Source organism: Oryx dammah, unplaced genomic scaffold (genome assembly GCF_014754425.2).
Source record: "Oryx dammah isolate SB20612 unplaced genomic scaffold, SCBI_Odam_1.1 HiC_scaffold_3, whole genome shotgun sequence".
In the NCBI taxonomy this organism is placed as follows: domain Eukaryota; kingdom Metazoa; phylum Chordata; class Mammalia; order Artiodactyla; family Bovidae; genus Oryx; species Oryx dammah.
Genome location: NW_024070187.1, coordinates 87,577,693 through 87,594,432, shown reverse-complemented (window position 1 = coordinate 87,594,432; position 16,740 = coordinate 87,577,693). Strand labels below are relative to the sequence as shown.

The 16,740-nt window shown below is 38.6% G+C and overlaps 1 protein-coding gene across 1 annotated transcript in view; it reads right to left on the bottom strand.

Moving 5' to 3' along the window:
* LOC120861610 (alpha-fetoprotein-like) overlaps positions 1–11,241 on the bottom strand; it is a 46,029-nt gene extending 34,788 nt beyond the window's left edge. The window contains 5 exon segments of the mRNA XM_040237326.1: positions 1,643–1,775; positions 7,585–7,796; positions 9,503–9,644; positions 9,783–9,834; positions 11,157–11,241. Coding sequence (XP_040093260.1) covers positions 1,643–1,775; positions 7,585–7,796; positions 9,503–9,644; positions 9,783–9,834; positions 11,157–11,241 — 624 coding nt within the window.
* Between the last annotated feature and the right edge of the window lie 5,499 nt (positions 11,242–16,740).

Below are 16,740 nucleotides of genomic sequence, written 5' to 3'. Positions count from 1 at the left end.
CTCCAGTATTCATGCCTGGAGAATCCCATGGACGGAGGAGCCTGGTGGGCTATAGTCCACAGGGTCGCAAAGAGTCGGACACGACTGAGTGAGTGACTTAACTATATATAAACTAGATAACTAATAAGGACCTAGTGTATAGATAGCACAGGGAACTCCACTCAATACCGTGTAAAGACTTTCATGGTAGTAAAATATAAAAAAAGAGTGGGTCTTTGTATATGTATAACTAGTTAACTTTGCTATATAGCAGAAAGTAACAAAACATTATAAATCGACTATATGCCAATAAAATTTTTTAAAAATTATAGGGGCATATTATACATTAAGGAAAAATTTCCTCTGAAAAGTGTTAAAATTAAGAAAACTTTGTAACAAATTAGCTGAAAAAACTAACAGTCATGAAAAAGTTCATTCTTCCAAAATGCCTGGTAATGAAACATAAGTCTACACAATCACTTGTTTTTGTTGTTTTTAATAATATGAAACCAAAAGGAGAAAAAAAAAAAATAACTGTCCTGCTTAGGAATTCAGAATTTGCTTCTGAAGGGACTGGAGTTAATTCCAGTTCTAGGGGAAGAATGGAAGCAAGATAAGAAATATACGTGTGTGTGTGTGTGTGTGTGTGTGTATAGCTTTAAAGATAACTATGATTATCGCATACTTAGTATATGCTAGAGACTCTTTAGATACATCATTTAATTTCTTACACAAAGTAGAAGATGAGGAGCTCAATAGGAGAAACATAGTTAAAGGAATAGAGAAATAGGGTTTGAGAGAATTATGAGAGAAACGCTCATTGAAGAGATCAAAGAAAACAGCAAGAAAATGGTGTTACTGCATTGATTATCAAACTACTATTCATTTCAGCGTGACCTTCGAAAAATCCATCCGGTGTGCCTTCTTAAGACAGTTATTTTATGTTGGTATCCAGAACCTTTAATGAGCATACATTAAAAAGTACTTTTATCATGGAACTAATCACTTATTTACGTCTATTCAACTAAGGAAAAAAGGCCATATGGTTAAAATTAAATGTGTGGCTAATGGTATTTTCCAGGGTTAGCTAAAATAAAGTCTTCTATCTCATGTTCTTCTTACAATGAGCTTTTGTTACAGTGTATTTACTTTCTCCTTCAAAATTTTGTAGTATTTCAGCCAATAGAGTTTAATAAAGGTAAATTTTGAGGCTTGGTCATAAAAGGCCATACAACTTCTGCTTTATCCATAAGAATACTCATTCTTGAGACTCTGGCCATATGTTAGCAGTCCAGCTGCCCTCGGGCTGCCACGCTGTGAGGAAGTCCAAACCAGCCAAGTCAATGACACCATTTAATTAATTATTAAATAAGGTAATATGAGAAAAAAGAGATGTTGGGGTGTTTTGCTATGCAGGAATAATAACTGAAGTATTAAATATGTATTATGAAGTGATATTTGTGCTGGATCATGCTTCTCAAATTTTGAGGACTGTATGAATGGCCTGAGTATCTTGTTAAAATGATGTCTTATTGGGCAGGTCTGGAGAAGCGCTTCATTCTGCATCTTTAACAAGCTGCAAGGTGGTTCATATGCTGCTGGTCCACAGTCCACACTTCACATAACAAGTTCCTAAATAACAGTTGACATAGAAATAGTTTACCTTTGTCTGGAAGCATTCAGTCTTATTTTCTTCTTTGCAACATGACTGAACAGCTGTTTCAGAGCAAACAGACATGGTTAAAATAGTGGGTCCATACAAGAATGGGTGCTTCCTAGAAGTTTCATAAATGTACCTATAATTTGACAAATACAAAGTCATAATAATGGAATTATTATGGAATAATATAATTTGGAATTCAAGAACATGTTCTGACACTGTTTCTTAAGAACTTATGATTCATTTAGCTTAGTTGAGCTGAAACTTCTAGAATTTCATGGTAACATAAATGGGATACCACTACACTTAAATGTATCAAAGGTTCACAACAGACAGGTCATTGTGAGGTTGGACAGTGACCAAGAAGTAATCCACTGTATCCTCTGGACCAGTGAGAAAAGGAAATCACTAATTAAAGTGTTCATTTTTATATAAGTAGTAAAAGTAGAAAGTTCAATAGTCTAAACTGATTGTAAATGGAGGATAGTACAGCTGGTAAAGGGGAACTAAATTTAGAAGTTATTGGTGGATGAAGAGGAATCTTTCAAGATCATCTGTAAGTTCTTTCTAGACTACGAAAGTTTACGCCATTGTCCTCCAAGGTGTGTCACTCGATATTTGGGTTTATGACTAAATCTGAGTATTAATTTGCTTCTCAAATTCATTCTTTTCTCTTATTTTTACAGTTTTTAGGTCACATTTTGTAGAATGTGGGATCTTAGTTCCCCAACAGGAATCGAACCGGTGCCCACTGCATTGGGAGTTCAGAGTCTTTTTTTTTTTTTTTAAGATATAAAGGTTTTTTTTTTTTAATTGAAAGTCAAATCAGAATAATAATGAATTAATCCAGGTAATTTAATTAGTCACTGTTAATAATGTTACAGTTAGTGACATCTGACAGTCCAGGAGGTGGATAAGACCTATTCTCTTCCCTAGCATCAACTCAGGCTATTTTAATGAGTGGTTGGTTTTTAAAATGGAATAAAGCTCTAAATTTGAGAGAATTCACGTTTTTAAAATCTGTACCTCTTGTGTTTGGTTGAAGCCAGCGCTTCAGATAGTGTTTTTCTAAGTTCTTGTTAAGTAGAAATATTTGTAACAAAAGAACTCAGATCATCCTGGAAGTCTCATGTAGAATGGGAAACTCTATCAAAGAAATCACAGCTTTTATTGTGATTGTTGTCACTGTTCAGTTGCTAAGTCAGGTCCAACTCTTTGGGACCTCGTGAATTATAGCATGCCAGGCTCCTCTGCCCTCCACTATCTCCTGGAGTTTACTCAAAACATGTCCACTGAGTTAATAATGCTGTCAAGCCAACCACCATGTAGTGCTTGTGTGCTTGCTAAGCCACTTCAGTCGTGTCCGACTCTGCATCCCTATGGACTGTATCCCACCAGGCTCCTCTGTCCATGGGATCCTCCAGGGAAGAACACTGGAGTGGGTTGCCATGCCCTTCTCCAGGGAATCTTCCTGACCCAGGAACAGAACCCATGTCTCATATCTTCTGCATTGGCAGGCAGGTTCTTTACCTCTAGCCCCACCTGGAAACCCCAGACCATCAGGAAAGTCCCTCTCAAATTCATTCTTTACACTCACTATGGAGCCTGGGCACCAGGCCTGCCTTTCACTTATCATCATATCTCCTCACACTATTTCAAAAGCTTGCTCAAATTACTTACTGCCCACCCCTCCTCCTCCCACACACAAATACCCAATGAAGGTTGACATTGCAGACAAAAACTGGCTTAAGGCTCAAACAAATCCATTTTCTCTTATAATCACAGGAAAGTTTCTTTTCAAGCCTCCCTTGCAGTTAGGTGAGAACATGTAACTGAGTTCCAATCAATTGAATAAACATGCCATATACCACTTCTAGGCTTGGCTGTTAATTACTTTGCACAGTTCTTTGTTCTCTTTCTTTTTTGAAGTAACCTTTGAAACACATGCTCCAGGTGGTATAGCTCCAAAATAGAAGCAACTTTCATTTCTGAGTTACTTCTTAGAGGAAAGTTGTCAGGAGCTGAGCTGAGCTGAGCTGGAGAAGGCCGAGAGGCCAAGTGCCAGAGCAGCCAATTAAGACAAAAGCCAAAATGAAAGTATAGCCAGGCTTTATTTATTTTCAGGGATAGTATATTCAAAGGGGGCTTCCCAGGTGGCTCAGTGATAAAGAATCTGCCTACAATGTAGGGGATGTGGGTTTGATCACTGGGTCAGGAAGATCCCCTAGAGAGGGGAATGGCTACCCACTCCAGTATTCTTGTCTGAGAAATCCCATGGACAGAGGAGCCTGGTGAGGTTCAGCCTATGGAGTCACAAAAGAGTCATTCACAACTTAGCGACTAAGCAACAATTTAAGCGAAAGGAGAGAAAATGGTGTTCTCCCCACAACCTTCACCCCAGACTCAACCTACTTGAAAGTTTAATCAACAGACTTGTTTCATTTCAGCAAGGTTTCTTAAACATAACTTGTAGGGGGAAATAAAGCAGAATTTATATTATTAAGATATAACTGCCTCTCAAGAAAAGGCAAAATTCTTGGCCAATAGGAAATCTCAATAGAGTCATTCAGTATCTTTGCTTTCTATTGGGTACTAAGCTAAACTAAGAAAGATCTTCATGACCCAGATAGTGACGATGTTGTGATCACTCACCTAGAACCAGACATCCTGGAATGTGAAGTCAAGTGGGCCTTAGAAAGCATCACTATGAAAAAAGCTAGTGGAGGTGATGGAATTCCAGTTGAGCTATTTCAAATCCTAAAAGATGATGCTATGAAAGTGCTGCACTCAATATGCCAGCAAATTTTGGAAAACTCAGCAGTGGCCACAGAACTGGAAAAGGTCAGTTTTCATTCCAATCCCAAAGAAAGGCAATGCCAAAGAATGCTCCAACTACCTCACAATTGCATTTATCTCACACTCTAGTTAAAGTAATGCTCAAAATTCTCCAAGCCAGGCTTCAGCAATACGTGAACCATGAACTTCCAGATGTTCAAGCTGGTTTTAGAAAAGGCAGAGGAATCAGAGATCAAATTACCAACATCTGCTGGATCATGGAAAAAGCAAGAGAGTTCCAGAAAAACATCTATTTCTGCTTTATTGACTATGCCAAAGCCTTTGACTGTGTGGATCACAATAAACTGTGGAAAATTCTGAAAGAGATGGGAATACCAGACCACTTGACCTGCCTCTTGAGAAAACTATATGCAGGTCAGGAAGCAACAGTTAGAAGTGGATATGGAACAACAGACTGGTTCCAAATAGGAAAAGGAATACGTCAAGGCTGTATATTGTCACTATGCTTATTTAACTTATATGCAGAGCACATCATGAGAAACGCTGGGCTGGAAGAAGCACAAGCTGGAATCAAGATTGCTGGGAGAAATATCAATAACCTCAGAGATGCAGATGACACCACCCTTATGGCAGAAAGTGAAGAGGAACTCAAAAGCCTCTTGATGAAAGTGAAAGAGGAGAGTGGAAAAGTTGGCTTAAAGCTCAACATTCAGAAAACGAAGATCATGGCATCTGGTCCCATCACTTCATGGGAAATAGATGGGGAAACTGTGGAAATGGTGTCAGACTTTATTTTTTTGGGCTCCAAAATCACTGCAGATGGTGATTGTAGCCATAAAATTAAAAGACGCTTACTACTTGGAAGGAAAGTGACCAACCTAGATAGCATATTGAAAAGCAGAGACATTACTTTGCCAACAAAGGTGCATCTAGTCGAGGCTATGGTTTTTCCAGTGGTCATGTATGGATGTGAGAGTTGGACTGTGAAGAAAGCAGAGCACAGAAGAATTGATGCTTTTGAACTGTGGTGTTGGAGAAGACTCTTGAGAGTCCCTTGGACTGCAAGGAGATCCAACCAGTCCATTCTAAAGGAGATCCAACCAGTCCATTCTAAAGGAGATCAGTCCTGGGTGTTCTTTGGAAGGACTGATGTTAAAGCTGAAACTCCAGTACTTGGCCACCTCATGCGAAGAGTTGTCTCACTGGAAAAGACTGATGCTGGGAGGGACTGAGGGCAGGAGGAGAAGCGGACATCAGAGGATGAGATGGCTGGATGGCATCGCCAACTCGATGGACATGAGTTTGAGTAAACTCCAGGAGTTGGTGATGGACAGGGTGGCCTGGCATGCTTCGAATCATGGGGTCGCAAAGAGTCGGACACGACTGAGCGACTGAACTAAACTGAACTTAGTTCCTTTCAAGAATTTTCAGTACAAACCTCTAAAGGCAAAGTCGAACTTCGTATGAGGAAAAACTTTCTAATAATCAGAACCATTTAAAAATATAATAGAAAGTCCCATTGTAAAGTAACACAGAGTCACACTTAGTTGGAAGTTGTGTACCTAAGTAAGATATATAATAAAATTTTACCATGATCAAAACTGTTTTTGAAAACTCCTTACATAATCCAAATGTACAAGAAGGTATACATGTCCAATATACTATCTTTTGATAAGACCATAATAGCTGACTTTGATATGTTACTGTTTCTTTGAGAATTAAATAAAGTTGTTGGCTTATAATATAAAGCAAGTAATCAGAAAATTATTTTCTCTTGAATATGTATAGCTGTAGACACAACTGAAGCGACTTACAGCATGCACTTAAGTTAAATTAGCATATAAAATAACTCCTCAATACTGACTTTGGAGAAGGAAATGGCAACTCACTCCAGTACTCTTGCCTGGAAAATCCCATGGACAGAACAGTCTAGAGGGCTACAGTCCATGGTGTTGCAAAGAGTCAGACACGACTTATTGGCTAAACAACAGTAACTGATTTAATTGTAAATGTTCAAGAAGAGATTAGATTCACTGCCTGAGTGTTAGTCAGGTTTTATAATCTCTGAATGTTCAACCCAAACCTGATTTATTACTCTCACCTCAAATGGCTAGTAAATAGGTAACCAAGCTCATATTTAGTTTCTTATTTGGTTACCCCTCATGTCAGGCAAGTTAGAACCTGTCCAACCCGCTGTCCCTTAGTCCTTTCACCCTAAGTGACTGGGCCATTTAAGTTCTTCTTGAAGGCTCAGTAACTCATGGGGGATTTCTGCCTCTGGATGGTTGAATTGAAGATGTTGACATTGTTCAGCATCAAGTCACCAGGTCTGTTCATTCATTTCTGGTATAGAGTTTAATTTCTAAAATCCGAAATTATGAATGATAGAATCAGCACCATGCTTCTTGCACTATATCCAACACTCAGATCCTTCCTTTATTCCTGGTGTCTGTCTGTCTTGACCAAATGACCAGAACTGCACTCCTTGAGAACTGAAGCTTTGCACTTCTCCTGTCATTTTTGTCTCTCTCGGTATTGGTTTCCTGCCTCTGAACCCCAGCTACTTGCTTGTAAGTCTCTAAAGAGAGACATCTATGCTAACTAAGAAACCAAAATATGAACACACCTACCCATGGGCTATAATTCTATCCACTGTAGGCAAGAATTATAGAATCAGAGTTCTTGAGTAGAAAACTGATCTCTGTCCAATCTACCATTTTTGTTTATTCCTAGGTTCCCAGTGACAGAGTCTATGCCTGTCACATCCTGTTATACCTTGGTGAACCTGTACTGGCCCCTTGCCTAAGCTGTTACCTGCGCTCTATTCCCAACACTCTGCCTATTATGTTTTGACTACTAGATCTTAGTTTTCAACATCATTTGCTACTGGTCTGATCAATCCAACCCTTAAGGAGATGGGTCCTTTACAGATCCTAGTCATTTTTAGTGTTTGATGACAGGCATTTTCATGCCCTCCAGGGTTCGCTAAGACCATTGTCATTCTGAAGGAAAAAAATAAATTGTAGCTCAAATTTTTACTTTATTTTTATATAATAAAGCATTGTGTACTCAGAGGCTTTATCTAAAAATCTCTCTTCAAAATTAGAAAATACTCTTTTTCAAAGACCTGGCAAGGAAAGGTAACTTACCGGTCTTTCACTGGCACTTGATTCTCTTTGTCCATCTCACAGATCTGCTCAGGATTTGAAATCTGGAATATTTCACTGTAACCTGCATCATCCTTTTTGTGTAATAGGAAACACTTATGTCTTGCTGTCTTATTTATATTGCAACAGTCAGAAAATACACGCTTGTCAGCCATTCCTTCATTATTGCAAATATGCTCTAGGAAGGTAGTCATCTGTAGAAGGAAATAATAACATGAGGGAAGGCACGTATGGTCCATACTCCTAACCACAGAAAAGTTCAGGAATTATAAAGAAAAGGCAATTGAGTGTATAATCTTATACTCCGTATCCAATAGTCCTTGGACATAGCTCTTTTGAGCAAAAGTCTTTTAAAAGATTATTAAGTCTCATGTGCTGGACATTGGCCAAATAGAATTTATCGTTCTCTCCCTGCTTATATAAGTGTTTCATTTTCATACAGCTGAAAGGTATTAAAATAACCATAAGCCAAAATGGCCAGGGCCTAAGGAAATCAAGGAATTTTTAATAAGAATTATCCACCAAGAAATATGTGATGGCTTGCTTTCCTTGTTTCATGATGGCTTTTAGTTGGTTTCCATGGGGACTTATTTTAAAAATTGAGCTCTAAGGCAATGTGTATTCAGTGTCAAATATTCTAACAGAAATGTAATGATTCAGTTTTCAAATGCCTTTGGATGGCAGTAAATGTGTGGGATGCTGTAAACCTCAAATCAAATTCCAGATTTAGGGGATAAAGTCAGAAAAAGGTCATCTCTTGAAGTAGAAATAAGAAGAAATCACTGTACAATAAGTGCAGAAGTGTTTCATGTAAAGTGTGTTTCTAATAAGGCTAATGATTTTTCTATGACTGTGTGCGTGCCCTGCTAAGTCGCTTCAGTCGTGTCCAACTCTGCAAACCCTTGGACTGTTGCCCTCCAGGCTCCTCTGTCCGTGGGATTCTTCAGGCAAGAATACTGGAGCGGGTTGCCATGCCCTCCCCCAGGGAATCTTCCTGACCCAGGGATTGAACTCATGTCTGGTGCACTGGCAGGCGGTTCTTTCACTACTAGCACTACCTGAGAAGCCCTTTCCTATGACTACTTAGATTCTAATAAAAAATAGATAGGTTTTAGCCCAAGAAGATAGAGGGGAAAAAACCTACAAATAAAGAAGAAAACTATTTGTATTTAAATTGTTGATATGCGAATAATTGATCCAAAAATATGTAGATTATAAGACAATGTTGATATGTTTATCAATAATTTTTGGGACTTCTCTGGTAGTCCAGTGGTTAAAACTTCACCTTCCAATGCATGGGGTACGGGTTCAGTTCCTGGCCAGGGAGTTAAGATAGCATATACCTCACAGCCAAAAAACCAGAACATAAACAAAAGCAATATTGCAACAAATTCAATAAAGAGTTTAACAAAAAAGAATTTTTATAATCACAAGACACAGTTTATAAGAGACAATAGTAATTTTCAAGATTTTCTACTAAGTGGGAAAATAATCTATAATAATATTCACTTTCTTCTTTTTTATATTGTCTTAGACACTTTTTTAAATCAGTATTTTAATTTCCCAGGAATCTTCATATGAGATGTCAGACAATAGTAGTCTCGTGACAGAGAAAGAGCAATCAACTTAGATGAACAAGCTGACATTCTATGGTATAATTCATTCTCTCAAGCCTTTGGTTCTCAGAATGTGATCTCCTAGATATGAGCTTAATATACTGTAGGTTCATAAACCTGCAAAGATTATATCTTGAGTGTGACTCATGTACATATTTTGCTTTAAAATCGCTTGCTTGATTATTCAGTCAACCCATCCCACAGCAACATCTTTCATTTGCAATTTAGTTTTTTGTTTTCTTTTTTCTAAATAGAGAGAAAAAAGCAGAACATGATTCACCTACCAACTGGTGACAGGATTCTGAAGGTAATTCATGTGACTTGAGGCTCTTGCACTTTTCTGCAAGATCTAGCAACTCTTGAACTATGATTTGTACTTCTTCATAAGTCAGTTTCTGAAGAAACTGTGCAACCATAATGTTAGTGCTGAAACAGAACACTTGTGTGAATGTTGAAGCCAATCAAACCCCTTTCCTCCACCAGTCTTGTTATATCACTGCCCTACTCCCCTACAAAATAATATGAATGTAAATTTCAATTAAAAATTTTGATAATAAAACTCACACAGCTCTTAAGTTCTCCTCTAGATAATTCTGGCCATTTGTTTGCAGCATGGCTGGAAAAAGAAAATGAGATTTTTATTTGCAAAAGAGGAAATTTTCCAAGTTGAAATCCCCTTTTTACAATTCAAATCTACATTTATTCACTCATAAATTTCCAGATCTGTTTTTGTTTACATCATAAGTCAGGATCAATTTTATAAGAATATATATTTTCTTGTATTTGGGCTTCCCAGGTGTCTCTGGCAGTGAAGAATCTGCCTGCAATTCAGGAGATGTAAGAGATGTGGTTCAATCCCTGAGTCAGGAAGATCCCCTGGAGGAGGGCATGGCAACCCACTCTGGTATTCTTGCCTGGAGAATCCCATGAGCAAAGGATTCTGGCGGGCTTCAGTCCATGGGGCCACGAAGAGTTGGACATGACTGAGCACCTGAGAACATTTCTTGTATTTAAGCTGTATTCTGTGAATGATTTATTTCTAGTCCAAAACATCATGTAGTTGAAATCTGTCAAATATATATTCTTATCTGTCATTGGCCAACAAATGTTACACATATCTGTATTGACACTTCTGAGTTAACTAAACTTGACTTTTTAATTAAATTACTCTTACTAGAAGTTACTAGCTCACCCAAAGAACACTAAGAAAATCAAATGCTGGCATTAGGAACAACAATATAAACATTAGTACTTTGCTAGTCTTAATGTGGCAAAGACAATATCTTATACAACTAGGATTCACTCAACATCTTCATCACTTTCGCTCACCATGTACATATACTCATGCTCTCTATTGAAAACATGTCTTGCTTCTTATACCAATAGCTTCTGAAGAGTTTGCTATTGTTCAGTCGCTAAGTCTAAAGAGTTTAGCCACTATCTATTTAATAAAGAAACCATATCATTAGCAATATTAACAAAGAAAGGCTTTGGAGACAGTTATTCTGAGTTCAGCCTCTAGCTCTGATACTGAATATGGCCTTGAGAAACTAACTTCAGCACTCAGAGTTTTTGTGTCTTTATCAATCAAATGTTAATCACTTTTACTACACTGGATAATGGTTAGGATTAAATGAAAGCCTATATGTGAAGCAATGAGCACAGTGCCTGGCACATAGTAGGTACTGAATAATGTAGCTCATGATATTAGTCTATAAACACTATTGCTCAATCTAAAATAATTTATCCAATTTTAAATGCAAGTTCAAAATATATCATTCTCTCGTCTAGACTGGAAGTAAAATGTGTGTGTTTTCCTGTGTGTTTTCTGCTTGTGTTTCCCCAATATATTAACTCTCTTTTTCTATCTATGAAGTTTTGTCATGATGTTTCACCTCCTGGCACAAGGATGTATAGGTTATAAACAGAATTCCCTACCTGCATCTAGCAAACTTCTCTGAAGAGTCTGACATTTAATGTAGCTGAAGAAAATAAGAAAAGATATGGATCTAACAGTCTTCATTATTTCAGATAAACTTTATAGAAGATACTCTATCATTTGAGAGAACTGAATAATCCTTTTATATTCTTTCCAAGTAATTACTATTAATAATTAAACTTCATCTGGTGAATATTTTCCCCAGGCCACTATAACCCTGAAAAAATTACAGAAATTCATGATAATGAAGAAATATTTCTGATAGATAGCATTCATTAATGAACACTGGATTTTAAAATGAGTCATGTCAATCTATTTGTTTTTTCAACATTACATCACACAGGACTTGAACTAAAGTAATCAACAGACGTTTTTGGTAAATACCTCATTTCCTAGAAATGCCTGTTGACATGTACAAAGTTCTAAAATGGCAGGAGATCAGGTAAACACATATTACGACTACCCTAGTTCCAGTGCTGGACACATTTTTAGGTCCCTAGTGAGAGTGGGGAGCACAGATTTGGGAAACAAACCCATGAGAATGCAACCTAATTTACTGAGTGTTCGCTGCAAGTCCAGCACTTTATATGACTGTATTTAGGTAGCAGGATTCCTATTTCTTGAATAATAAGTGAAGACTCAGGGTTGTATAATTTGCTCATGGAGTCACAGGTAGAAATTCACGTCTTTCTGATGTCAGACCTCACACCATCCAAGAGCTAGTAGTAAAAGTTGAGATACCAACATCTCTCGGCTGTTTTCTGCTTTGCCTATAATCCAGTTTTTTAGCCTAGGGTAGGACACTGGTGACTATGGATTAACTTAGAAGTTCAAGCTAAACTTAAAGCCCCAAAGTTTTGGAAATGGGAGACCACTGGTTACTATTTTAACCATTCCTGTCGTCAGTTTCCTCATTTATATATGGAGGGTTTGGATCAGATCATCTTCAAGGCTGGAAGTCCATTGCTGGATTTTGCTACCCACATAATCTTATTTCTGGTTTCCTAGGCAAAACAATAGATGTTTTTCTGGAACTCTCTTGTTTTTTCCATGATCCAGCGGATGTTGGCAATTTGATCTCTGGTTCCTCTGCCTTTTCTAAAACCAGCTTGAACATCAGGAAGTTCACGGTTCATGTATTGCTGAAGCCTGGCTTGGAGAATTTTGAGCATTACTTTACTAGTGTGTGAGATGAGTGCAATTGTGCAGTAGTTTGAGCATTCTTTGGCATTGCCTTTCTTTGGGATTGGAATGAAAACTGACCTTTTCCAGTTCTGTGGCCACTGCTGAGTTTTCCAAATTTGCTGGCATATTGAGTGCAGCACTTTCACAGCATCATCTTTCAGGATTTGAAATAGCTCTACTGGAATTCCATCACCTCCACTAGCTTTGTTCATAGTGATGCTTTCTAAGGCCCACTTGACTTCACATTCCAGGATGTCTGGCTCTAGATGAGTGATCACACCATCGTAATTATCTGGGTCGTGAAGATCCTTTTTGTACCGTTCTTCTGTGTATTCTTGCCATCTCTTCTTAATATCTTCTGCTTCTGTTAGGTCCATACCATTTCTGTCCTTTATCGAGCCCATCTTTGCATGAAATGTTCCCTTGATATCTCTAATTTTCTTGAAGAGATCTCTAGTCTCTCCCATTCTGTTGTTTTCCTTTATTTCTGTGCATTGATCACTGAAGAAGGCTTTCTTATCTCTTCTTGCTATTCTTTGGAACTCTGCATTCAGATGCTTATATCTTCCCTTTTCTCCTTTGCTTTTCACTTCTCTTCTTTTCACAGCTATTTGTAAGGCTTCCCCAGACAGCCATTTTGCTTCTTTTCATTTCTTTTCCATGGGGATGGTCTTGATCTCTGTCTCCTGTAAAATGTCATGAACCTCATTCCATAGTTCATCAGGCACTCTATCTATCAGATCTAGGCCCTTAAATCTATTTCTCACTTCCGCTGTATAATCATAAGGGATTTGATTTAGGTCATACCTGAATGGTCTAGCGGTTTTCCCTGCTTTCTTCAATTTAAGTCTGAATTTGGCAGTAAGGAGTTCATGATCTGAGCCACAGTCAGCTCCTGGTCTCGTTTTTGTTGCCTGTATAGAGCTTCTCCATCTTTGGCTGCAAAGAATATAATCAATATGATTTTGGTGTTGACCATCTGGTGATGTCCATGTGTGGAGTCTTCTCTTGTGTTGTTGGAAGAGGGTGTTTGCTATGACCAGTACATTATCTTGGCAAAACTCTATTAGTCTTTGCCCTGCTTCATTCTGTATTCCAAAGCCAAATTTGCCTGTTACTCCAGGTGTTTCTTGACTTCCTACTTTTGCATTCCAGTCCCCTATAATGAAAAGGACATCTCTTTTGGGTGTTCTAAAAGGTCTTGTAGGTCTTCATAAAACTGTTCAACTTCAGCTTCTTCAGCATTACTGGTTGGGGCATAGACTTGGATTACTGTGATATTGAATGGTTTGCCTTGAAAATGGACAGAGATCATTCTGTCATTTTTGAGATTGCATCCAAGTACAGCATTTTGGACTCTTTTGTTGACCATGATGGCTACTCCATTTCTTCTGAGGGATTCCTGCCCACAGTAGTAGATATAATGGTCATCTGAGTTAAGTTCACCCATTCCAGTCCATTTTAGTTCGCTGATTCCTAGAATGTCGACATTCACTCTTGCCCTCTCTTGTCTGACCACTTCCAATTTGCCTTGATTTATGGACCTGACATTCCAGGTTCCTATGCAATATTGCTCTTTCCAGCATTGGACCTTGCTTTTATCACCAGTCACATCCACAGCTGGGTATTGTTTTTGCTTTGGCTCCATCCCTTCATTCTTTCTGGATTTATTTCTCCACTGACCTCCAGTAGCATATTGGGCACCTACTGACCTGGGGAGTACCTCTCTCAGTATCCTATCATTTTGCCTTTTCATACTGTTCATGGGGTTCTCAAGGCAAGAATACTGAAGTGGTTTGCCATTCCCAGCAAGAGAGTTCCAGAAAAACATCTATTTCTGCTTTATTGACTATGCCAAAGCCTTTGACTGTGTGGATCACAATAAACTGTGGAAAATTCTGAAAGAGATGGGAATACCAGACCACCTAACCTGCCTCTTGAGAAATCTGTATGCAGGTCAAGAAGCAACTGTTAGAACTGGACATGGAACAACAGACTGGTTCCAAATAGGAAAAGGAGTACGTCAAGGCTGTATATTGTCACCCTGCTTATTTAACTTAAATGCAGAGTACATCATGAGAAACGCCGAACTGGAAGAAACACAAGCTGGAATCAAGATTGCCGGGAGAAATATCAATAACCTCAGATATGCAGATGACACCACCCTTATGGCAGAAAGTGAAGAGGAGCTAAAAGCCTCTTGATAAAAGTGAAAGAGGAGAGCGAAAAAGTTGGCGTAAAGCTCAACATTCAGAAAACAAAGATCATGGCATCCAGTCCCATCACTTCATGGGAAATAGATGGGGAAACAGTGGAAACAGTGTCAGACTTTATTTTGGGGGGCTCCAAAATCACTGCAGATGGTGACTGCAGCCATGAAATTAAAAGACACTTACTCCTTGGAAGAAAAGTTATGACCAACCTAGATAGCATATTCAAAACAGAGACATTACTTTGCCAACTAAGGTCCATCTAGTCAAGGCTATGGTTTTTCCTGTGGTCATGTATGGATGTGAGAGTTGGACTGTGAAGAAAGCTGAGCGCCAAAGAATTGATGCTTTTGAACTGTGGTGTTGGAGAAGACTCTTGAGAGTCCCTTGGACTGCAAGGAGATCCAAGCAGTCCATTCTGAAGGAGATCAACCCTGGGATTTCTTTGGAAGGAATGATGCTAAAGCTGAAACTCCAGTACTTTGGCCACCTCATGCAAAGAGTTGACTCATTGGAAAAGACTCTGATGCTGGGAGGGATTGGGGGCAGGAGGAGAAGGGGACGACTGAGGATGAGATGGCTGGATGGTATCACTGACTCGATGGACGTGAGTCTGAGTGAACTCCAGGAGTTGGTGATAGACAGGGAGGCCTGGCGTGCTGTGATTCATGGGGTCGCAAAGAGTCGGACACAACTGAGTGACTGAACTGAACTGAACTGAGGCAAAAAAAAATATCATAAGTGAAAGAGATACATTTGCCTCGAAAACAACAACAAATCTGTCATTATTAAGTTTTTGGACATGTTAGCTTATGGTAAAGAATATGGATGACTTGTGTGGTAGACAACCACACAAGAGAAGACTGCCTTGCCAGGTTCCCATAGGCTTTCCAGGGTTCTCTAAACAGTCCTAATGTTCAGCATTTCTTTCTGTCTTGCATCCTTAGAGTGGCTCCCTTGAGACCATACTCTAAGCTTCCTGAGGCTACCAGAAATGGACCTATTACTCTAGTGATGACAATGCTTTGGGTGACTGCTTTCAGACGGTCACCCATTGTAGACATTACTCTTTCTCTATGACTAAGCCTTAGAATCATTCACAGCACCATGCCACAGGACAGCCACCATTAGCTGACTGGAGCTGGCACTTAAAAAAAAACTGTTCTATATGTGCTAAACTAGTTTCTCTTTAAAGAATATATTTTTGGACAAAATTAACTTCTCATGAGCATCCCTTTCTCACAGTAAGAGATTCTTTAAAACATAGAAAGAGTTAAATTCTTTATTAGTGACTGATAGTGGAATTTTAGATCAGAGGAAAGAGAGGTTGTGGGGATTATTTAAGCAAAAGCTAAGCAATGGATTTTGTGATAGAATTCAAAAGATGGCACAGAATTTGTTTTTGAAGAGAGGAAGATCTCCACACAGACCTTTAAGATAAAAAAATGGAAGGTGTGCAAGTGTAAGATACAATGATGATTTTTAATAAATATTTTTACCACAAACCTAATTCTTGTCCAAATCATAGAAATAGAGTTTGAAGGAACCTTAGAAAAACCAAGGCTGGATCCCTAGATCCTGCCGAAAACCTGGGTAGTGACTGCTCACGCATGTGCAGTCTTGGCCCTCATTATAGCACCCTGAGGCTGATGACATTTACAAACATCTCTAGTACTAGAAGTCTTCCTGTATCGACTGAGTCCAGTTATGTTCTAGTCATTGGTAAGAGCTCTGTCTGAGCCATACAGAGTCACTATGACTTGCTTTTGTTCCAAATCCTCTCTTTCCAGGCAAAACAAGACTTTTGAAAAAGCCAGTTCTCTCCCTTCTTTCTTTCCATCACACTGGTTACCTGTCTTTTATCACTGTGTTCTTTGGCACATCAGTAGAGGGAGTTGTATGCAGTTTCCTCTATGATTATAGAGTCTTGTAATGGCAGAGGTCCCTGGGTCTTTGGTTTCATATCTGTGGCTCTTAGCACAGCACTGGACACATAGGAGGCCACTATCAGGGGCAAAATTGAATTTGCAAACTGCACTCTGTTTCACTTCTGTTTGCTAAACTTATTATTCATTATTTCAGTAAAATTTTCTTCCTTGTCATCCTTGACAATAAACAAGAGTGTTTGGAAAAATGGTAGAAAGAAAAATTTGCTTCATGACTTAAACACCTACTGTCTGCTGGCCAT